Source organism: Rhinoderma darwinii, chromosome 10, assembly GCF_050947455.1.
Source record: "Rhinoderma darwinii isolate aRhiDar2 chromosome 10, aRhiDar2.hap1, whole genome shotgun sequence".
Taxonomy (NCBI): domain Eukaryota; kingdom Metazoa; phylum Chordata; class Amphibia; order Anura; family Rhinodermatidae; genus Rhinoderma; species Rhinoderma darwinii.
Genome location: NC_134696.1, coordinates 73,472,683 through 73,498,234, shown reverse-complemented (window position 1 = coordinate 73,498,234; position 25,552 = coordinate 73,472,683). Strand labels below are relative to the sequence as shown.

General features: G+C 43.2%; 1 protein-coding gene across 5 annotated transcripts in view; it reads left to right on the top strand.

Moving 5' to 3' along the window:
* Positions 1–25,552, top strand: part of LOC142662116 (myosin-10-like) — a 428,074-nt gene that overhangs the window by 232,264 nt on the left and 170,258 nt on the right. For all 5 annotated transcript variants that reach the window (XM_075840065.1, XM_075840064.1, XM_075840061.1 and 2 more), the window contains 3 exons: positions 760–852; positions 1,488–1,551; positions 23,785–23,883. In XM_075840065.1, the coding sequence (XP_075696180.1) occupies positions 760–852; positions 1,488–1,551; positions 23,785–23,883 (256 nt within the window). The remainder of the gene's footprint in view (positions 1–759; positions 853–1,487; positions 1,552–23,784; positions 23,884–25,552) is intronic.

The window sequence follows — 25,552 nt, the reverse complement described above, 5'->3', positions numbered from 1 at the left end:
ATGCGATAATCCGATCGCTATTATAATACACTGCAATACTTTTGTATTGCAGTGTATTACTGCCTGTCCGTTTAAAACGGGCAGGCATCTGCGCCGTGGAATGGTGGCGCTGTAGAATTAAGCCCACTAATGACCGCTGTGAAAAATAACCATAATCGAGGTTACATGTTCAATTATTCGTGATTTTGAGTTAGGTCATAATTGCTCAGCCCTACCATAAAGGGTTAAAACAGTGGTCCTTATACAGTCTAAACTTCAGTTTGGGCGGAGGCTACATACTGCTACAATATATGTGCTGAATTGGTGGAGTGGGTTTTGCAGCGTGAAGAAAACCTGGCTATTTCTGGTCTCAGTGAATCAGCGTAGTCACGATACCTGATAGCAAGGCTGAGAGTCTTGAGATTGAGCGTTCCCTAAACACGACCAGTTCAGTAAGTAGGTGGCACCTTCTGAACTGCAGTTTTGGGCGCTGCACAGTGGGCCTTCTGCCCCCTTTATAGACATTGTTTCAATGTTTATATCTAAACTTATCTGGCTCATGTCTGTTGGAAATAAAATGGTGGTATGTAGTTGCTATCTAATGCATGACTGTTTTTTTCTTCTGTGCCTAAAATGTTAAATGTATATTCCCTCCAAATTTTTTATTCCAAATTGGATCTGCCCCTAAATCACATCTTCCTTCTCTGTCCTTGCAACCCTGGATGTGTTATGTAAGGTACACTATTGAGACTTGCCATAATACGTTTTTGTTATTCGTAGGGGGAGCTCGAGCACCAACTTCTGCAAGCTAATCCCATATTAGAAGCTTTCGGTAATGCCAAGACTGTGAAAAACGACAACTCCTCTCGGTTTGTAAGTGGCCAATCATGTCATGTGTCTGTTTGTCTTTTTTTTTTTTTTTTTTTAGGAATTATGTAACGTAAACCATAAAGATATTAAAGACAGCATTTTGCCATGGCAGGCCCAATAAATTAGGACGTTTTTACAATTGCATTTTAAAATAAATGCTTCCCCAAAGTGCCGAACAGGAGTGCAATGCAAAGCCTACCAGATATTTTCTTAAGATTATGTGATTGTGTTTATCTCTATGGTGACCCACCCCCCTGTGCCAGGTAGCAGTGCCAAATCCCACAGTGTGTCACATGAAATCTCTGACTGGCTAAGAGAGGTTGCTTTATGTGGAACTGTATTGCATCGGATTATAATCAGATTGATATTCATAGCCCCATTGAAATACAGCATCACTGCATTCGGGATCCGCGTGATACAGATTCCAAATACGCCTGTGCATGAGGCCTAAACTACCTATTGAAATAGTTTACACAAGTTCATTCCTAATGAATATGTAGATAGTTGGTATATGCATCTTCCCTAATTCACAGCGGATAAGAAAGCGGATAAGAAAGCTAATTTATGATTGACGCCGAAGCCTTCCTATAATGTTATTTATTTTTGTTTGGCTCTTATTTTTATTAAACTTCTTACAGGGTAAATTTATCAGGATCAATTTTGACGTCGCTGGATACATCGTTGGAGCCAACATCGAAACCTGTATCCTTTCAACGTGTTGTCATAACATCCTGTAAAAAATGAATGCCACTTGCTCGCATGTATTGTTATAAACATTGAAAATGAATTATGCTATGTATATTCAGAAATATTGGATTATTGTAGAGAAGTAAGAAAAATAACTTTCAAGGGTAGAGAATTTGGAGGTAGACATGCAGTTCGGAGAATTTTGGCTACATAATACACAATCCTGCTTTTATTCTATTTTGTAATTCAGAGGCATATTCTGAATGTCAGATTGTCCCTCAGTTTTCAGCTTCTGGTCTTACAAGATTCTGGGGTATTGTGCAGTTTAATGCATTACACCAAATACATAGGACTGGACACAATTTATCACAAAATGTAAGTGGCTGGTAATTAAAGGGGTTGTCTAATAAAGGGGTGGTTTTTCATACTGATGACTTATCCACAGAATAAACCATCAGTATATGATCGGTGGGGGTCCTAACACCGGCATCAGGAGTTAAACCGTTTTCTGTGTCTTAAGGAGAGGGCTTCAACCACTGTTTAGTGGCCGCACTGCAGCACTGCTCCTACTCACTTGAATATGAGCAGAGCTGCATTACTGCAGCATGCCGCTATACAGCGGTCGGGGCCTTCTGCTTCCGACACCGACCACTATATAACTTGCGAATCTGAGATTGTTTTTTCGTGACATATTGGACTTTATAAATTGAATAAAGAAATAATGGCACTCAGATTTTGAGGATGCACGGGAAAGATTTCACTCTGTAACTATATATGTATAAAAACCCGGCACGAGAGAGAAGAGCGTTCCTTCTCTTACTGGCGGTGGATGTCTCAGTAAGCGTTTTCTGTAGAATCGTCACAAATTACATTTTGTGAGTTGCAAAACAAATTAAAAATTCCTTCTGTTTGAAACTGGAGTGACGGGTCTTTATACATACATTGAACTTTATGTTACTGGTAAAATTTGGACGATACATGCAGTATTTTATTTTGAAAAACACCACAATTTTGCTAAAAATTGCAAACATTTTAATTTTTATCAATTTAAATGTATCTGCTTGTAAGACAAATAGTTATACCACACAAAATAGTTGCTAGTTAACATTTCCCACGTGTCTACTCTATGTTTGCATCGTTTTTTGAACATCCTTTTATTTTTCTAGGGCGTTACAAGGCTTAGAACTTTAGCAGAAATTTCACACAATTGAAAAAAAAATTTAAAAGGCTATTTTTTCAGGAACCAGTTCTATTGCGAAGTGGCTTTGAGAGGCCCATACAATGCAAACCCCCATAAATCACCGCATTTTAAAAACTGCATCCCACAAAGTATTCAAAACAGCATTTAGAAAGTTTCACAAGAATTAAAGCAAAGTAGAGGTGAAATTTACAAATTTCATTTTTGTTTTGCAAAAATTAATTTTGTAATTATTTTTTTATTTGTAAGAGAAGGTTTTAGCAGAGATTAAAACATGTTGGAGCAGTGAAATTAATGTAGGGACTATCTGCCAGAATAGTATAGAAGCTCTGTGAGTCTGGAGGCTGCTATTGTCAGAGCAAACCAGCAGCCTCCAACATATACAGAGGAAAGGACTTCAACCCCCACACAAACAAGAGGACTTGTGATCAAGGTCCAGGCTAGTGTGGGAATTGTGTAGATGTTAGTCAGTCCCTAGTGCACACAAAAAGAAAGTGACACCAGTGGATACAGTCCTGAGACTCTAAGGGTATGTGAACACGATAACTGCATTTACGTCTGAAATTCAGGAGCTGTTTTCTACTGAAAACAGCTCCGTAATTTCAGACGTAAATGCATGTACTGGCGTTTTTGCCACGTCTTTTACGGATGTAATTTGGAGCTGTTCTTCATTGAAGTCAATGAAAAACGGCTCCAATTACGTCCCAAGAAGTGTCCTGCACTTCTTTGACGAGGCTGTTATTTTACGCACCGTATTTTGACAGCGACGCGTAAAATGACAGGTCGTCGGCACAGTACATTAAAAGTAATGGGCAGATGTTTGCCGACGTATTGGAGGCATTTTTTCAGACGTAATTCGAGGCGTAAAACGCCTCCATTACGTCTGAAAATAGGTTGTGTGAACCCAGCCTAACTCTGGTCAGAATTGTACTTTAAACACTTTCACACCAGGGTGTTTATTATTTGCATAGTTTTCAATTAATCCAATAAAGGTTCGTTTTTAGATTAAGAGTCACGTCCTGCCACTATTAAGTGACTATTAACACTACTACAATCACTTAAAGGGGTTGTCCGGGAATACATTTTATTCAAATTTTAGCTTAATTAGTCATATTTAATAACATTTCTAATATAGTGTGTACTTACCTGTGCCAGCATTCTCCTGTTCTGATCTGCCGTCACATGACCGCACCCAGGGTAAATTTTTTATTTGCTGTGAGGTACCGTGTTTTTGCTCAGCCAGCACTTCCGGCTGAAAAAGGCACGGCGCGTCATCAACTACGTTTCCAGGCGGTGGGCCGGGCGGATGTTTCATGAGCTCTTCAGAGCTTTGCCTCCTCTGGTGCCGCCACCTGTAGATGTAGTTGATGACGCACCGTGACTTTACATAGCAGGAAGTGCTGGCTGAGCAAAGACACGGAGAGTTATCAATCATAGTACATGCCCCCTCCTCCTCCTGTCTCGTCGTCCACGCCTCCTCCTCCTTCTTCACTCTTGGAGCTCCCGCACTGAAGTGCATGTGAGAAGGAGGAGGAGCGGAATCCCTAATCCGTAGCCGGGGATTACGCTCCAGGAGAAGTCACTGACTTTTCCTGGAGCAGCCCCCTACCCCTGAAACTAAATCCCAGGACACAGCAGCCGATGATGTGGCCGGGGATTCCGCTCCCGGAGAAGTCCCTGCCTTCACTGTCCATATATGGACACAGTGACGTCATGGACTTCTGAAGCGGAATCCCCACCGCTGTGGCCGGGGATTCCGCTCTAGGAGAAGTCCCTGCCTTCACTGTCCATATATGGACACAGTGACGTCAGGGACTTCTGAAGCGGAATCCCCACCGATGTGGACAGTGAAGTGAAGAACTACAGGAAGGGGATGACTATATACAAGGGGGCTGTGTGGCATTACCTACAGGGGGGCTGTGTGGCATTACCTACAGGGGGGGGCCGTGTGGCATTACCTACAGGGGGGGCCGTGTGGCATTACCTACAGAGGGGGGCCGTGTGGCATTACCTATAGGGGGGGCCGTGCGGCATTGCTTACAGGGGGGCCATGCAGCATTGCTTACAGGGGTCTGTGTGGCACTACCTACAGGGGGGTCTGTGTGGCACTTAGGGATGCACGATGCATCGAAACTTCGATACTGTTTCGATACTCTGCATCCCCAAACGGTTCGATACCTTTATTTCATGTATTTCGATACTTAGCTGCGCAGCTGCACAGCTAAGTATAGTAACAAATGATGAATGAGAGCGGGACTGCGGCTGTGTGATACAGTCATTGCCCCGCTCCTGAGTCCTGATAACAAGTGCTTGGGGTCAACATGATACGATGCGGCCGGCGCTGCACTAACGAGCGACGGCACTGAAGACAGAACATGGCGGGCGCACTACAAAACACCCCCATGTTCTGTCTTCAGTGCCTGAACCGCCGCTCATTAGTGCAACGCCGGCCGCATCACCTCATGCTGACCGCGCGCGCACTTCCTGTCAGGAGCGGGGCAATGACTGTAAACCTCTCATCTCCCCCGCAATTCTCCTGAATGCTGCGATCATAGCTGACTGCGGCATTCATGAGAAAAAGAGAAGGGGGATGCCCCTTGGATCGCATCACAGGAATCCCTGTAACGCGATTGAGGGACGTACCACATATGGGCAGACAGCACAGGGTCCATTGAAGGACCCCAGGGCTGTCTTACCATATTTCTTGTTGTTAGGGCATACTTAGGTATGTCCTAACAACTGCCTGTGTACTATCCGTACACAGCCGAATGAACTGGCACATATCTGATATATGCCAGTACATTAAAGTTTAAAAACAAAGTAATGTTAAATTTTAAAAAAATACACATACACCTTTTTTACAATAAACATTAAAATAATTCTCAATACATAAAATATACACATATTCGGTATTGGCGTGGCCGTAATAACCTGCACAAAATTTTTTTTTGCATCATTTGTGATGTGTACGCTGTAAAAAAATGTTAAATAAACTGCTTTCTTTCACTTATTAATGTGTGCCGCGAGGTGCAATGAATTTAACCTCCATGTGCCTCACATTAATAGTAATTAACCCCATCATGTACCTTACACATTAACCCATTATGACTGAGAAACATTATGGGATTAATAACTATTAATTACTATTAATGTGAGGCACATTCAAAATTCATCACACCTCGCGCCTCACATCAGAAAACGGAAGAACTTTTTTTTTTATTACTGTTGGCAAAGTATCAAATTGGTATCGAAATCGCAATACTAAACGAAGTATCGGTATCGAAGTCCAAATTCTGGTATCGTGACATCCCTAGTGGCACTACCTACAATGGCATTACCTACAGGGAGGCTGTGTGGCATTACCTACAGGGGGCTGTGGCAGTATCTATAGAAGGTAGTGTGTGGCATTATCTACAGAGGGCAGTGTGTGGCAGAAAATTTACAAATGAAATTGAAACGGATGCAAAATGGCCTAGAAAAACAGACCAAAACCACAGTTTTTATCGACCGACACTCGGACCCTGATGTGTGAATAGAGCCTAAAGTTAGTGGATGACGCGCCGTGTCTCTACACAGTCGGAAGTGCTGTCTTAGCAAAGACATGGAGCGTCATCAATCATAGAGCACTCCCCCCTCCTCCTATCTCGTCGTCCACACCTCCTCCTTCACTCTAGGATTTTCTTCGCTTCCTTGCCGCCTTGTCTCTCCTCTAACATGCCCCCTCCTATGCCTATATGTATGTATGTATGTATGTATGTATGTATGTATGTGTATATACACACACACACACACACACACATATATAGATATGTATACATATACATATCAATAACCGGATGTGGTTATATTGCTTGATCTGTGTGTGTGGTCACAGTAAAATGACCATCAGCCCACCACTCACAGTAAAATGACCATCAGCCCACCACTCACAGATTACCCCTGTAGGTAGCGCCACACAGCCCCTTGTGGGTAGCGCCACACAGCCCCTTGTGGGTAGCAGCACACAGCCCCCTTGTAGGTAGCACCACTCAGCCCCCTTGTAGGTAGCGTCAGACAGCCCCCTTGTAGGTAGCGCCACACAGCCCCCTTGTAGGTAGCGCCACACAGCCCCCTTGTAGATAGCGCCACACAGCCCCCTGTAGAGTGCGCCACACAGCCCCCTGTAGAGTGCGCCACACAGCCCCCTGTAGAGTGCGCCACACAGCCCCCTGTAGAGTGCGCCACACAGCCCCCTGTAGAGTGCGCCACACAGCCCCCTGTAGAGTGCGCCACACAGCCCCCTGTAGAGTGCGCCACACAGTCCCCTGTATGGAGCGCCACACAGTCCCCTGTATGGAGCGCCACACAGCCCCCTGCTATGGAGCGCCGCACAGCCTCCTGCTAGTGATTATCTACAGAGGGCAGTGTGTGGCAGAAAATTTACAAATGAAATTGAAACGGATGCAAAATGGCCTAGAAAAACAGACCAAAACCACAGTTTTTATCGACCGACACTCGGACCCTGATGTGTGAATAGAGCCTAAAGTTAGTGGATGACGCGCCGTGTCTCTACACAGTCGGAAGTGCTGTCTTAGCAAAGACATGGAGCGTCATCAATCATAGAGCACTCCCCCCTCCTCCTATCTCGTCGTCCACACCTCCTCCTTCACTCTAGGATTTTCTGCGCTTCCTTGCCGCCTTGTCTCTCCTCTAACATGCCCCCTCCTATGCCTATATGTATGTATGTATGTATGTATGTATGTATGTGTATATACACACACACACACACACACACACACACATATATAGATATGTATACATATACATATCAATAACCGGATGTGGTTATATTGCTTGATCTGTGTGTGTGGTCACAGTAAAATGACCATCAGCCCACCACTCACAGTAAAATGACCATCAGCCCACCACTCACAGATTACCCCTGTAGGTAGCGCCACACAGCCCCTTGTGGGTAGCGCCACACAGCCCCTTGTGGGTAGCAGCACACAGCCCCCTTGTAGGTAGCACCACTCAGCCCCCTTGTAGGTAGCGTCAGACAGCCCCCTTGTAGGTAGCGCCACACAGCCCCCTTGTAGGTAGCGCCACACAGCCCCCTTGTAGATAGCGCCACACAGCCCCCTGTAGAGTGCGCCACACAGCCCCCTGTAGAGTGCGCCACACAGCCCCCTGTAGAGTGCGCCACACAGCCCCCTGTAGAGTGCGCCACACAGCCCCCTGTAGAGTGCGCCACACAGCCCCCTGTAGAGTGCGCCACACAGCCCCCTGTAGAGTGCGCCACACAGTCCCCTGTATGGAGCGCCACACAGTCCCCTGTATGGAGCGCCACACAGCCCCCTGCTATGGAGCGCCGCACAGCCTCCTGCTAGTGAGCGCCGCACAGCCTCCTGCTTGGGAGCGCCGCACAGCCCCCTGCTCGGGAGCGCCGCACAGCCCCCTGCTAGGGAGTGCCGCACAGCCCCCTGCTAGGGAGTGCCGCACAGCCCCCTGCTAGGGAGTGCCGCACAGCCCCTTGCTAGGGAGTGCCGCACAGCCCCCTGCTAGGGAGCACCGCACAGCCCCCTGCTAGGGAGCGCCGCACAGACCCCTGGTAGGGAGTGCCGCACAGACCACAGCCCCCTGGTAGGTAGTGCCGCACAGACCACAGCCCCCTGGTAGGTAGTGCCACACAGACCACAGCCCCCTGGTAGGTAGTGCCACACAGACCACAGCCCCCTGGTAGGTAGTGCCACACAGCCCCCTGGTAGGGAGTGCCACACAGCCCCCTGATTGGTAGTGCCCCACAGCCCCCTGGTGGATTTGCTTACATAGCTTAACCCCTTCAGGACACAGCCGATTTTTTCAAATCGGACATGTGTTACTTTATGTGGTTATAATATCGAAATGCTTTTACCTATCCAAGCGATTCTGAGATTGTTTTCTCGTGACATGTTGTACTTTATGTTAGTGAAAAAATGTGGTCAATAATTTCGGTATTTTTTCTGAAAAACACCAAAATTTTGCAAAAATGTGCAAAAATTAGCAGTTTTCTAAATGTAAATGTATCTGCTTGTAAAACAGATAGTAATACCACGCAATATAGTTACTAGTTAACATTTCCCATATGTCTACTTTATGTTTGCATTGTTTTTTGAATGTTCTTTTATTTTTCTAGGACTTTACAAGACTTAGAACTTTAGCAGCAATTTCTCATATTTTAAAGAAAATGTCAAAAGGTCATTTTTTCAGAAACCAGTTCAGTTCTGAAGTGGCTTTGAGGGCCTTATATATTAGAAAATCCCCAGAAGTCACCATATTTTGAAAACTGCACCCCTCAAGGTATTCGAATCAGCATTCAGAAAGTGTTTTTACCCTTTAGGCGTTTCACAGGAATTAAAGCAAAGTAGAGGTGAAATTTACAAATTTTTATTTTTTTGCCGAAATTCATTTTTAAAACATTTTTTTTTGTAACACAGAAGGTTTTACCCGAGAAATGCAATTCAATATTTTATTGCCCAGATTCTGCAGTTTCTAGAAATATCCCACATGTGGCCATAGTGCGCTAATGGACTGAAACACAGGCCTCAGAAGCAAAGGAGCACCCAGTGAATTTTGGGCCTCCTGTTTTTTAGAATATATTTTAGGCACCTTGTCAGTTTGAAGAGGTCTTGTGGTGCCAAAACAGTGGAAACACCCCAAAAGTTACCCCATTTTGAAACTACACCTCTCAAGGAATTTATCTAGGTGCATAGTTAGCATTTTGACCACACAAGTTTTTTGCTAAATATATTGGAATTAGTGTAATGACGGGGTAGGGAGAAGACAGATGAGCCCTAATTTACCCGCCACTTAGTCCCTGCCTACTTGCACGGCCCGTCCTAGGCGACGGCGTACAACTGGGCGACAGTCCCTACTCTCAATATGTGCACAACAGACAAACAGACAAGGGTACACAGAAGCTAAGGGAAATGGGGCAGTTGCCCACGGCAATACCGTGAGCAACAAGAGTAGTGAACGAGCCGAGTCAAACCAGGAGTGTACGAGGTACCAAACGCAGAGCAGGAGAGTAGTCAGTAAAGCCAGGGTCAAAATGAAGCAAGGTCAATAATGATAGCAGGAGCAGCAGAGCCAGGAAACAGGAAAGAATCACAGGCAGAGACAAGCAGGAAATGAAGGTGTAAATAGACCGAGGGTGGGAGCTAGAACCGTCTGGCCAGGCTGTGATAGGTTCTCCCACTCCTGAGCCTACCAGCCTGAGTGGTAGCAGATCGAGTCACTATCAGACTTAGGAGAAGGTGCAGACTGATTAACCACGGGCGTCAACAAAGAAGCTGTGTCTGGCAGATCCTTTACAGTTAGTCTGTAAAAATGAAAATCTACAGTTTTTTCTGAAAAAACAGACATTTTTAATATTTACAAGGAATAATGAAGAAGATGCACCCCAACATTTGTAAAGAAATGTCTCCCGATTACGGCAATACCCCATATGTGGTAATAAACTGATGATAGGACACACACCAGGGCTCAGAAGGGAAGGAGCGCCATTTGGATTTTGGATCACAGATTTTGCTAGAATGGTTTTCGGTGCCATGTCACGTTTGCAACGCCCTGGAGGGACCAAAACAGTGGAAACCCCCAAAGTTACCCCCTTTTGGAAACACCCCTCAAGGAATTTTTCTAGGGGTATAGTGAGCATTTAGACCCCACGGGTCTTTTGCCGAATTTATTAGAATTAGGCCGCAAAAATGAATATCACAATTTTTTTTCACTAAAATCTTGAATTTTCTCATTTTCACAAGGGATAAAGGCGAAAAAACAACCAATTTTTGTAAAACAATTTCTCCTGACTACGGAAATACCCACATGGGGTCATAAGTTTTTTTTCATTAGAAATGAATTAACCCTTTCAGGACTGATCCATTTTTTCTTTCTTTTCACTCCCCACAGTCTAAGGCTGGATTCAAATGAACGTGGCGTTTTTGCGCGCGCAAAAATCACTTGCCAGCTCTGTGTGTCATCCGTGTATGATGCGCGGCTGCGTGCTTTTCGCGCAGCCGCCATCATAGAGATGATTCTAGCCGACGTCAGTCACTGTCCAGGGTGCTGAAAGAGTTAACTGATCGGCAGTAACTGTTTCAGCACCCTCGACAGTGAATTCCGATCACCATATCTAGCAACCTGTTAAAAAAAAAAAGAGGTTCGTACTTACAGAGAACTTCCCTCCCGGCCGTTGCATTGGTGACGCGCCCTTGGTGACGCGCCTCTCTTGACATCTGGCCCCACCTCCCTGGATGACGCGGCTGTCCATGTGACCGCTGCAGCCTGTGCTTGGCATGTGATTGGCTGCAGCTGTCACTTGGACTGAATTGTCATCCCGGGAGGTCAGACTGGAGGAAGAAGCCGGGAGTTATCGGTAAGTTAGACCTTTTTTTTTTTAACACGTTCATGTATATTGTGATCGGAAGTCACTGTCCAGGGTGCTGAAACAGTTTAACTCTTTCAGCACCCTGGACAGTGACTATCTCCTGACGTCGCGTACCGGATATTTTTTTGCCGGGTTCGGCCAAAACGAGTTCGGCCGAACCCGGTGAAGTTCGGTTCGGTTGTCCGGGTTCGCTCTTCTCAAAGACACCCCGTTTGGATGTTTGTAAACAGAAAAGCACGTGGTGCTTTTCTGTTTACATTCATCCTTTTGACAGCTCTTGCGCGAATCACGCAGTTTGCACGGAAGTGCTTCCGTGCGGCATGCGTGGTTTTCACGCACCAATTGACTTCAATGGGTGCGTGATGCGTGCAAAACGCCCAAAGAACGGACATGTCGTGACTTTTTTTCAGCGAACTCACGCTGAGCAAAAATCACGGACATGTCTGCACGGCCCCATAGACACATATAGGTCCGTGCAACGCGTGTGCAAATCACGCGCGTTGCACGGACCTTTTTCACGTTCGTCTGAATAAAGCCTTAGAGCCATAACTTTTTTCTTTTTTCTGTCAATAGAGAGGTGTGAGGGCTTATTTCTTGCGGGAGAAGCTGTATTTTCTAGTGACACCATTTAAAGTGCCATAAAATGTACTGGGAAACTGAAAAAAAATTATTTGCAGGCTGATATAGGAAAAAAAATCTGATTTCACTTTTTGGCATTTTCGTTTTTACAGCTTTCGCCGTGCAGTAAAAACGAAAACTTTACTTTATTCTGCGGCTCAATATAATTACGGTGATACCAAATTTATATAGTTTTTTTTTTATATTATACTACTTTTACAAAGAAAAATCTATTTGTTAAAATAAAAATTGTTTTGTTTAACCACATTCTGAGAGCCGTAGCGTTTTTATTTTTCGGTTGATTGAGCAGTGGGAGGTCTTATTTTTTGCGGGACGAGCTGTAGTTTTTATTGGTACCATTTTTTGGTACGTAAAAAGTGATCAAAAAGTTGTATTTCATAATGTGACAAAAAAACTGCGAGTTTGGCGGTTTAAATTATGGTGTTCACCGTGCGGGTTAAATAATGGTATATTGTAATAGTTTGGCCTTTTACAGACGTAGCGATACAATTTTGTTTATTTTTTTACATTGCTTTAGAAGAAAAATGGGAAAAGGTTTTATTTTAACTTTTTTCTTTCTAACTACTAAGAACTTTAATACTTCTACACATTTTATTAGTCCCCTTAGGGGACTTGAACCAGCGATCATTGGATTGCTGGTACAATATACTGCAATACTAATGTATTGCAGTATATTGTTATTTTTACAGGCTTCTGTAACCGCACGATCGCTGTTCTTGTCCGTTAGTCCTGGGTGTCAGCTGTAATACACAGCTGACACCTGCAGCGTATGGAGCGGGCTCAGCACGTGAGCCGGCTCCATACATCAAACCTCGCACCATAACGTGCTATTAAGTCATAGTGCGCAAAAGGGTTAATGCACAGCGGATGGTGTGAACATTGCATTTTTCCACTGGTATGCCATTTTAGGTCATAATATGTCGTACCCAGTTTGTGCCACTGAAGACAAATACCTCATAAAACGTTAAGCGGGTTCTCTCAGGTATGGCGATGCCATATATGTGGGCTCAAACTGCTGTTTGGGCACGCTGCAGGGCTAAGAATGGAGGGACGCCATTTGGCTTTCCGCATGCAGATTTTGCTTGGTAGTAGTTCTGTTTGGGGTTTTGCTGGTACTTCAGTTTATAATGTGGGGACATATGTAATCTGTGCGGAGTACATAAGGGCATAATAGGAGGGTATAATAATGCGGTAAAGAAATAATATTTCATAGATATGTGGCCGGTTTCGCACTGATAAATGTCGCCCTATCTTATCGGATTTTGGAACACTCTGCCCATTTTGCATCGCCATATTCTGAGAGCCAGAACTTTTTTATTTTTTCACCACCGGAGCTGTGTGAGGGCTTATTTGTTGCGGGACAATCTGTGGTTTTCATTGGTACCATTTTGTGGTACATGCGATTTTTTTTGATCACTTTTTATTACATTTTTTGGCTTTAAAGGTAACCAAAAACAAGCAATTCTGACAATGTTTTTTAGTTTATTTTTTGCAGTGTTCACCATGTGCTATAAATGACAGTTTTACTTTATTTTGCGGGTCGGTACGATTACGACAATATCATATGTATATAGGTTTTTTTATGTTTTGCAGCGTTTGCACAATAAAATCACTTTTTTATAAAATAATTTATTTTCTGTCACCATATTCTGAGAGCCGTAACTTTTTTATTTTTTTGTCAAAAAAGCTTTGTAATGGCTTGTTTTTTGCGGAACGGGTTGTAGTTCTTATCGGTACTATTTTTGGGTAGATGCAACTTTTTGATCACTTTTTATTCTCTTTTTTTGGGAGGGGTGGTGACCAAAAAATAGCGATTCTGGTGTAGTTTTTTATTGATTTTTTTTGGGGTGTGCATTGTACGGGAAAAATAAAATAAAATTTGTATAGTTTGTGCCGTTACGATCGCGGCGATACCAAATATGTCTACTTTTTTTTATGTGAAATTCTTATTATAGGAAAAAAAGCAATTTTTGTTTATATAACTTATAACTTTTATTTTTACACTTTTTTTGAAAACATTTTTATTACTTTTTTTTACTTTTTTTACTTGTCCCACTAGGGGACATTTAGACTTGCAGCTTTGATCGCTGCTAGAGTACATTACACTACCTACGTAGTGTAATGTGTTCTAACTGCCATTGTGACATGACAGTCACACTGACCGGAAGCATTGGAGGATCGGCTGGAGTCTGCTCCTCCGAGGCTTCCGTACATGGCAACCCGGAAGTCATTGTCTTGCCTCCGATTGCCACGACAAGCATCGGCAGCCCACACAATCACTTCGTGGGGGCTGCCGTTGTGCTTCAAACTCCTTAAATGCGGCGAACGCAATCTGTCGCCGCATTTATGGGGTTAAGTGCCGAAATCAGCGGTGATTGTCCGCTGACCGGCAAGACTTGAGTGTCAGCTGTTGGGGACAGCTGACCTCCCGGTTCCCAGACACTGTCCTTTAAGACAGTGTTCGCCGGAAACTACTCCGCAACTGTACGTCCTGATGTGGGAAGCAAGCCCTCTGCAGGACGTACAGTTGCGGCGCAGCGCGTGAAGAGGTTAATAAAGATTTAGAATTTAACTGTTTATGGTAGTTGGGAAAAAGTTTTTTTTTTCTGCCTGTTGGCATCCAGTTATTATATAATGACCATCAATAAAGCGCAGGGCCAAACGCTGCGCATTGCAGGCGTGGACCTCAGTGTCAGCTGCTTTGCGCACGGCCAGCTCTGTGTGGCTCTCCCGTGTTAGCAACTCCACCAATCTTTATGCACACATCCCTGGTGGTTCTACTGCTGACATTGTTTGCAGGGAAGCGTTGTCGTAGTGACCTGACTACTGAAAGAAAACTATTTTTAACCCCTCCTATCTTTGGCCTCTTTTGACCTACCTGACAGAGCCTCATTTTTCAAATCTGACATGTTTCACTTTATGTGGCAATAACTTCAGAATGCTTTAACCTATCCAAGCGATTCTGAGATTGTTTTGTCGTGACACATGGACTTTGTTACTAGCAAAATGTGCTCGATACATTCAGTATTTAATTGGGAAAAACACCAAAATGTAGCGAAAAATTGCAAAAATTAGCATTTTTCTAAATTTAAAAGGAATGTGTTGCTAGAAATTTTTTTTTTTTTTTTTTTTTAGTTAAACATTTAGTATATAAATGATTAGACATTGTTCTCATTTTTTAAATTTTTTTCAGAAGTCAGGATATATTATAAATTAGATTCTAATTTATAACATTTCCATGTGCTGGTCATTAGAGGGAGCAATTCCCAAAATTGCAGCATTGCAACGTGGTAAAGCAACCACATTGCTTTATGCTGCAAAATTGGAGAATACACACTCGCTCTAGTGTGCTCAATTAATCCCCCTCCTTTATCCTGGCTAGTGCCAGGAGAAAGGAGGGGGTTGAATGTTCAAAACTCCTACACTGTGTGCCGCAATTTTTTTGAGTGATTGCACAGTGTAGTAGGCTTATATACAGTGGTAATCACACAGTAAAACACAAACAAACATAACTTACCTGCTCCTGCCGCTGCCTCCGCTCCCTCCGCTCCTAGTGCTTTCTTCTGAACACATGTCCGGAAGCCGCGACCGGAAGTATTCCTCTTAGCGTCCGGCCGCGGCTTCCGGTCCACATGAAAATGGCACCGGATGTCGCTCGGCCGAAGACCTTCCTTTTGGACTGTGTGGGAGCGGCGCATGCGCAGTTCCCATACAGACGGCGTACACATACGGCTCCCGTTCGCATTCTCTATGGGGATGTATGTGCCGTATTCCATCTCTGTATGTGTTGTTAATCGACACATACAGAGATGAAAAAAAATAATAGCAGCCCCCATAGTGAGGTAAAAGTTCGAAAAAAGAAAAAAGTAAAACACAAACACACAAATAAATATAATTTATTTTAATAACACTCTAAAAGCTAATTTATATAAAAACAAAATTTTTTCGCGACACCTGTCCTTTAAGTGTATCTACTTGTAAGACAGGCAGTTATAGATACCACACAAAATAGTCGCTAATTAACATCCCCCATATGTCTACTTTAGATTGGAATTGTTTTTTTCAACGTCCTTTTCTTTTTCTAGGACGTTACAAGGCTTAGAACTTTAGCAGCAATTTCTCACATTTTCAAGAAAATTTCAAAAGGCTATTTTTGCAGGGGCCAGTTCAGTTGTGAAGTGACTTTTAGGGCCTTGTATATTAGAAACCCCCAAAAAGTCACCCCATTTTAAAAACTTCACCCCTCTATGTATTCAAAACAGCATTTATAAAGTTTCTTAACCCCCTTAGACGTTTCACAGGAATTAAACCAAAGTAGAGGTGAAATTTACAAATTTCATTTTTTGTTGTTGCAGAAATTCATTTTTAATCCATTTTTTTTGTAACAATGTTTTACCAGAGAAACGCAACTCAATATGTATTGCCCAGGTTCTGCAGTTTTAGGAAATATCCCACATGTGGCCCTAGCGTGCTTATAGACTGAAACACCGGCCTCAGGATTTTGGGCGTCCTTTTTATTAGAATATATTTTAGGCACTACGTCGGGTTTGAAGAGCTATTGAGGTGCTAAAACAGTGGAAATCCCCCAAAAGTGACTCCATTTGGGAAACTTCACCCCTTAAGGAAATTATCTAGGGGTATAGTGAGCATTTTGACCCTACAGCTTTAGTACAGAAATTATTGGAAGTAGGCCGTGAAAATGGAAATAGACATTTTTTCAAAGTAAATGTAGGTTTAGCTCATTTTTCTAATTTCCACAAGGACTAAAGGAGAAAAAGCACCGCAAAATTTGTAAAGCAATTTCTCCCGAGTAAAGCAGTACCCCATATGTGGTAATAAACTGCTGTTTGGACACACGGCAGGGCTTAGAAGGGAAAAAGCGCTATTTGACTTTAGAGCTCAAATTTAGCAGGAATGGTTTGCGGAGGACAGGTCGCATTTGCAAAGCCCCTGAGGGATCAAAACAGTGAAAACCCCCCTCAAGTGGCCCCATTTTGGAAATTACACCCCTTGAGCAAATTATCTAGAGGTATAGTTAGCATTTTGGCACAGCAGATTTTTTGCAGAAACTATTGGAAATAGGTTGTGAAAATGAAAATCGACATTCTTTCAAAGAATAGGTTTAGCTAATTTTTTCTCACTTCCACAAGGACTAAAGGAGAAAAAGCACCACAACATTTGTAAAGCAATTACTCCAGAGTAAAACAATACCCACATGTGGTCACAAACGGCTGTTTGGAGACACGGCTGGGCTTAGAAGGGAAAGAGCACCATTTGGCTTTTGGAACTCAAATTTAACAGGAATGGTTTGCGGAGGCCAAGTCGCATTTGCAAAGCCCCTGAGGGACCAAAACAGTGAAAACGCCCAAAAAGTGACTCCATTTAGGAAACTACACCCCTTGAGGACATCATCTAGGGGTGTAATGAGCATTTTGATTCCACATGTGTTTCATAGAATTTATTTGAATTGGGCAGTGAAAATAAAAACAATCCTTTTTCTTCAATAAGACGTAGTTTTAGCTCAAAATGTTTCATTTTCTCAACAAATAAAGGAAAAAAAGAACCACAACGTTTGTAAAGAAATTTCTCCCGAGTACGCAATACCCCATATGTGGTCATAAACTGCTGTTTGAGCACACGGAAAGGATCAGAAGAGAAGGAGCTCCATTTGGCTTTTGGAGCACACATTTTGCTGGATTCATTTCTTGACACTATGTCGCTTTTGCAAAGCCCCTAAGGTACCAGTACAGTGGAACCTACCCAAAAGGGACTCCATTTGTGATACTACACCCCTTGAGGAATTAATCTAGGGGTGTAGTGAGCGTTTTGACCCCACAGGTATTTCATAGATTTTATTTTTTGAATTGGGCAGTGAAAATAAAAATTTAATTTTTTTCCAATAAGACGTAGGTTTAGCGCAAAATTTTTCATTTTCTCACAAAATAAAGGAGAAAAAGAATCCTAACATTTGTAAAGCAATTTCTCCCGAGTATGGCAATGCCCCATATGTGGTCATAAACTAATTTTTGGACACACGGCAGAGCTCAGAAGGAAAGGAGCACCATTTGTCTTTTGGAGTACAGATTTTACTGGATTGGTTTCTGGCGCTATGTCGCATTTTCAAAACCGCTGTGGGACCAAAAGAGTGCAAAGCCTCCAAAAGTGACCCCATTTTGGAAACGACTTCGCTCTAGGTATTCACCTAGGGGTGTAGTAAGCATGTTAACCCTGCAGGTGTTTTGCATAAATTAGTGTGCACTCGATATTGCAGAGTGAAAATGGGATTTTTCAATAGATATGCCAATATGTGGTGCCCAGCTTGTGCCACCATAACAAGAAAGCCCTCTAATTATTATGCTGTGTTTTCCGGTTTTAGAATCACCGTACATGGGGCACTAATCTTTTGCCTGGACATTCGACAGAGCTCAGGAGTGAAAGAGTACCATGCGAAATTGAGGCCTAATTTGGCGACATATAAAGTGTTGGTTCACAATTGCAGGGCTCTGATGTGAAGTAATAAAAGAATCTCCTGAGAAGTGACCCCATTTTAGAAACGACACCCTTCAAGGCATTTATTAAGGGGTGTAGTGAGCATTTTCACCCTACAGGTCTTTTCCATAAATGAATGCGCTGCGGTTGGTGGAAGTTAAAAATTTACATTTTTCCCCAGATATGGCAAATCAGTGGCAAATATATGGTTGTGTTCAGATAGCACCGGTATCCTTGGGTGCTCGAGGTAGGGTCCCAACCCGGATGTAGGTTAAGAATTGTAGTCGGCACACCTTGCTTGTGTTTCAAAAATTATTTTTATTAGATTCTCAGGATAAATGCCAGAGGCTATATGTGCACATATAGCCTCTGGCATTTATCCTGAGAATCTAATAAAAATAATTTTTGAAACACAAGCAAGGTGTGCCGACTTCAGTGGCAAATATGTCATGCCCAGCTTAAGCCACTTGAGAGACACACCCCAAAAATTGTTAAAAGGGTTCTCTCGGGTATGGTGGTGTCATATATGTGGAAGTAAACTGCTGTTTTGGCACACTGTAGGGCTCAGATGGGTGGGAGCACAATTTGGCTTTTGAAGCATAGATTTTGCTTGGTAGTAGTTTTGTTTTGAGTATTACTGGTATTTCCGTTTATAATGTGGGGGTACATTTAAGCTGTGCGGAGTACATCAGGGAATATTAAGGTGGTATAATAATGGGGTAAAAAAAGTAATCCATAGATGTGTGTTACGCTGTGAAGAATCCTTTCTGCACTGACCAGTGTCGCACTGATAAATTCGTGTCTTAACTATTCCCCCTTTTGGTCCACACGTCGCACCTTTGCAGTTTTGGGAATTTTGCTGGGAAGTGTTGTCCGGGTATAATACGGGTGCCCCACTTATAGCAGATATATTTGGGCCCTCCCAGGTTCCCTAATTTTAGGGCCCCGATAGATCGCCTCTTGAAACAGATGAAATGTTCACCTCTGATCTGCACAACCGCATATTTTTATTTCCTGACTTACTGGAGCCTTAACTCATTTTATTTTTTCATAGACTAAGTGGTATGAGGGCTGTTTCGTTTTTTTTTCTAATACATTGCAGTACCTTTGTAGTGCAATGTATTAGATCTGTCAGTCTTTCACTGACAGCAAGCCAATTAGGCTTTGCCTCCATGCGCGGCCTAATCGGCTTCCGTAATGGCAGACATGTGGCCATTGTTAGGTCTCCCGTTGCCGTAATAGCAAGTTGGCAGTCGTGCAATTGCAGGGCACAGCTGCCGATCTGCTAACAACCACAAAGATGCAGCGATCACATCCGATCGCTGCATCTGAGGGGTTATTGGCAGGGATCGGAGCTAGCTCCGGTTCCTGCCGTTACAGGTAGATGTCAGCTGTAACACAGCTGACATCCACCGCTGATTATGCTGGCTCATTTCCTGAGCCGGCACCATCTTGCCGGCGGCTACGGAAGCCTTTAAGGCCCCGCCTCCGGGCAGGGGCTGAAAATTTTCTGTGCTAGGCACACTGGGAGGCCGGTATTAGGCCTCCGTATGCCATTGCAGCCACCGACACACCGGTGATTGCTGGGGTGTCGATGAGCTGCAAACACCTTAAATTCAGCGATTGCTTTTGACGGCTGCATTTAAGGGGTTAATGGCGGGGATCGTAAGATACAGCTGACATCCGAGGATGATGGCACCGACTCAGCTTCTGAGCAGGTGGCATGCATTTGTCGTAAGTATACGACATTTTGCGGGAAGCATTGGCTTTCCATAACGTATACTTACGACAAGTGTCGGGAAGGGGTTAATTGAAGTTTGTTTATCGTCTTTTTTTTCACTTTGTTTTGAGTATGGTCCATGGCTAGGAGTATACTCATAAAAACGTCATCGGTACTTTTTCAGTGGTCTGCACGTACGAAGTCTAGTCATCAATATAATAGTATAATAGATATGGGGTCGTGTAATAGCGGGGATCACTGGCTAGTCTCGTCCACTACTACTACCGGCTTTAAATTAGGGTCACTAGAGTTATGCCTAGTTCCCCTACCTTTTTCTTGTATTAACGTTAGTCTACTTGCTTTGCTGCTAAGTGTATACAACTGTATAGTAAATAAAAGTAATATTTATTATTACAAACAGCAGGGGCGTAACTAAGAAACACTGGGCCCCATAGCAAACTTTTGACTGGGCCCCCCTCCCCTGGGTGCCACACACAGCCTGGCCTTGTAGATAGTGCCCCCCTGTAAATAGTGCCATGCAGCCGCCCTTGTAGACAGTGCTATACAGCACCCCCTGTAGAAAGTGCTATACAGCCCCCCCTGTAGAAAGTGCTATACAGCCCCCCCTGTAGACAGTGCTATACAGCCTCCCCATACAGTGCTATACAGCCCTCCCTGTAGGCTGTGATATACTTTCAAGTATCAGAAAGAGGGGTAATCGATGTGGTGCGCAGCGGCAATTTATTTTTCTTTTAAGCCACGCCTCTAATCCCATCCAATCCCTGCTCATACACACCCGGTTCAGCCCACATTGTATAATGCCCCCATAGCTGCTACCAAACAGTATAATGCCCCCATACAGTATAATGCCCACACAGATGCCCCATACAATATAATGCCCACACAGATGCCCCATATAGTATAATTCCCACACAGATGCCCCATATAGTATAATGCCCACACAGATGCCCCATATAGTATAATGCCCACACAGATGCCCCATACAGTATAATGCGCACACAGATGCCCCATGCAGTATAATGCCCAAACAAATTCCGCCATACAGCATTATGCCCAATAGCTGCCCCATGCAGCATAATGCCCCCCATGGCTGCCCCCACACAGTATAATGCCCCCACACAGTCTAATGCTCTCCATAGCTGCCCCCACACAGTATAATGCCTCCCATTGCTGCTCCCACACAGTATAATGCAATCCATAGCTGTCCCCACAATATAATGCCCCCATAGCTGTCCCCACAGTATAATGCCCCCATAGCTGTCTCAACACTATAATGCCATCCATAGCTGTTCCCACAGTATAATGCCCCCATACAGTATAATACCCCCATAGCTGCCCCCATACAGTATAATGCCCACATAGCTGCCCCCACAGTATAATCCCCCCATAGCTGCCCCCACAGTATAATGTCCCCATAGCTGCCCCCACAGTATAATTCCCCATAGCTTTCTCAAGGGGGATGTTGCTATCTACAGGGGGTGGTGCTATTTACAGGGGGTAGCACTGCATACAGGGGGTGTGGTGCTATCTACAGTGGGGTGCTATATACATGGACACTGGAATTATATTGGCACTACCTACAGAGGACACTGGCACTATATACATGGGCACTGTGTGGCACTATGTGGGCATTATCTACAATGAGAACTGTGGCACTATGTGGGCACTGTGACAATGCACCATCTCATGCTGCAAAGAATACCTCTGTGATTGGCTGCTATGGGCATAAAAGGAGAGAAACTCAAAGCAAAATATCTTTGAGGGTGGGAGGCAGTTCACATCAAAACAGAAGCTCTGGGAGGCTATTCTGACATCCTGCAAAGATATTCAAGCAGAAACTGTCCAAATACTCCCAAATTCAATGGATGCAGGAATTGTGAAGGTGATATCAAAGAAGGGGTCCTATATTAACATGTAACTTGGCCTGCTAAGTTTTTTTTGATTGAAAGAGCTTTTGATTTCTGTAAATATGACCTCCTGATGCTGCAAATTCAACAAATGACCATTTTAGTTCTCTTTACAACCTTTAAAATGTTTTGATCTCTGTTGTGCATAATAATTTGAAACAGTGGATTTTGAGTTTTTTACTTCTAAAAAAAAATCTGTTATCATTATACTCCCAACGGTTGATGGCTTGAAGATTATACTGACTGTCATTTGCATCGACTATTTAGGAAAATCAGCGAAAAATAACATTTGCATAATAATTTGGAAGGTGTATATAGATAGATAAATATATATAAAAAATTACAAAAAAGTGTTTTTTTTCACATTTATAGTAATTTGTCTGCTGATAATAAAAATAGAGGATGGGATTAATAGCACTATTTCTATTTTTACAGATGACACCAAGCTATGTAGTATTGTTCAGCCTATAGAAGATGTTCGTAAATTGCATGCTGATTTGGACACACTGAGTCAAAAACGTGTCAAAATACGGAGCTTTTTCAAGGGAAAACAGCTCCTGATTTTCAGACGTTTTTGAAGCCACTCGTGATTTTCGCTGCGTTCTTCACAGCGTTATTTAAGGCCGTTTTTGGAGCTTTTTTCAATCGAATCTATGAAAAGCAGCTCCCAAAACATCACTACTTTTTCGTGGCCGTTTTTTTACGTGGCCGTTTTTCAAAACGGCCGCGTAAAAAACTGGCCCATCGGAACAGAATGCTGTCTTTCCCATTGAAATCAATGGGCAGATGTTTGGAGGCGTTCTGCTTCAGATTTACGTTTACGGCCCGAAAAACGGTCGAAAATAGGCCGTGTGAACATACCCTAAGTGTTTGGGCATCCACTTGGTAAATGAGGTTCAATGTAGATAAATGTAAAGTTATGAATTTGGGTACCAACAATCTGCATGCATTTTATGTCCTAGGGGGAGCTATGTTGAGAAGGATCTGGGTGTACTTGTCTACTATAAACTAAATAACAGCATGCAGTATCAATCAGCTGCTTCAAAGGACAGCAAGATATTGTCGTGTATTAAAAGAGGCATGGACTCGCGGGACAGGGATATAATATTACCACTTTACAAATCATTAGTGTGGCCTCATCTAGAATATGCAGTTCAGTTCTGGACTCCCCTTCTCTTCATTGATGTCCAGCTTTAGTCACAGCACAGCGTGATCTCGCGAGATCACGCTGTGCCATCACTTACCTCCGCAGTTCCTTCACCGGAGCGACGGGAGAATGACCAGACAATGCCTCCAGCCAGCTGGAGGCGATGTCTGGTCATTCTCCCGTCGCTCCGGTGAAGGAACTGCAGGAGAGTGACGTCACAGCGAGATCACGCAGTGCTGTGGCTAAAGCTGGAAATGAATAAAGAGAAGTGTATGACGCTGATTGGTCAGCGTCATACACTTTTCTTTACAATGCCCACTTGGTTAAAGTAAAAACAAACGCCTAGTTGGGCTTTTACAAAAAAAAATTGCAGAAATGTTAAAATGCCCATAAATTTGTCACTAATAAATGTGTTTTAAAAAACAACACTAGTTATCTACAACACAGCGCCTATTAGATTAGGTAGGGGATAGGGAAGTATGAAACTGGTGACAGAGACTCTTTAAGTCAGGACAGGTTTTTAGCCTCACAGATGTAAACAAGGTTATTTTCATTCACAACCAACCAACCAGGATCTATATTAGAAATTTACAGAACTTTTCATTGTACATTACATGATTAAATTTTATTTATATGAAACCGGAAAGCCCCTATAAGGAAAAACACATTTCGACATATGATAACATTTATTCATTCAACTTGTATCACTCCTTAACCACTTTTCAGATTTATTGGAGAAATCTCGAGCAATCCGCCAAGCTAAGGATGAAAGAGCTTTCCATATATTTTATCAACTTCTAGCTGGAGCAGGAGAGCATGTAAAAAGTAAGCATATGACTTCGTTCACATCTGCATAAGGGCTCTGTTCTGGCGTTCTGTCTGAGCTTTCCATCAGAACGGAACCCTGATTGAAACAAATGGAAACCATTGGTTTCCATTTGCATCACCATTGATTTCAATATTGACGGTTCAGATGCAAATGGTTTAAGTTTGTCTCAGTTGTGCATTTCAATCACGGAATGCCAGAACGGAGCCTGACGGAAATGTGATGTGTTTTATCAGAGGAATTGTTGTCAATAACACGTATTACAAGTATGTAGTGCCGATGTACACACCACTGACTGAGTGTGAAGTTCTCTCCAGCTACCTGTTAGGGTCAGGTCACACGGCGGCTTTTGCGTGATGGGTCTTGCCGCTAAATCCGCTGTGGAATTATTCCTCCTTTCATTGACTTCAATGGTAGATTCTGGTGGAATCCGCCTGAAAATCGGGCAGAACTTTATTTTTCCCCTATAGTTCAGCTAAAAAGAAGCATCCGACTCCCATTGAAAAAAAGGGGAGACAGAATTTTGCAACAGGTTCCATTTTTAATACTGTATATATACATTGACAAAAGAAACATGTATACGAGACTGAGCCTCTTCAAAAATATTAGTCTTTATTGTATCAAAATATAAGGATTTGAAAAATAGACAATTTAAAAACAATTAAAAAAGCATAAATATTTGCCAAACACAGAGTCCCAACCCTGATTGGGTTAGGACACATACCACACATGAAGAAAGGCAATTGATCAACTATAGGATATAAAATATCTACAACATGCAGAGTGATGGAATGTAGCACTAGTTTAACCCATTAGTGACCGCCAATACGCGTTTTCACGGCGGCCACTAATGGGCTTTATTCTGATGCATAAGCCTTTTCACGGCGCTGCATCAGAATAAATAAACAGAGCAGGGAGCCGTTAAATCTCCCTGCTCTCAGCTACCACAGGTTGTTGAGGGCTAGGGCATCCCTGCTCGAACGGGTGAGATCGATATAAATATCAATCTCACCCGTTTAACCCCTCAGATGTGGAGCTCCATAGCGTGCACCGCATCTGAGTTGTTATGGAGAGAGGGAGGGAGCTCCCTCTCATCCCACCGACACCCGGCGATAATATCGCCGAATGTCTGTGTCTCCGATGGCAGCCGGGGGCCTAATAAAGGCACCCAGGTCTGCCTGTAGCGAATGCCTGCTAGGTCATGCCGGAGGCCTGTCTGTTTTAAAGAGGCAGGCAGAAATACACTGCAATACAGCAGTACTGCAGTGTAATATGCGATCATCCGATCGCTTTTATAATAAAGTCCCCTAGTAGGACTAGTAAAAAAGTTAAAAAAAGTTTAATAAAGTTAATAAAAAACAAAATGGGGAAAAAAAATGAAAAACCCACTTTTTCCCATTACAAAATGCTTTACTATTAAAAAAACAAAATAAAGCAAAAAAGTTACACATTTGGTATCGCCGCATTCGTAATGACCCCGAATATAAAATGTCGTATACACCTAATACATTTTGCACAAAAAAACTCAAAACAGACAACCTGCAGGAACAGACATGCAGAAGCTTTAGAGCCAGTTCACAGAGTTTTTTGGAAACCGCGTCGGAAAGCGCATAAAAAAACAGCCGAAAATGCCTCCCATTGATTTCAATGGGAGGCGGAGGCATTTTT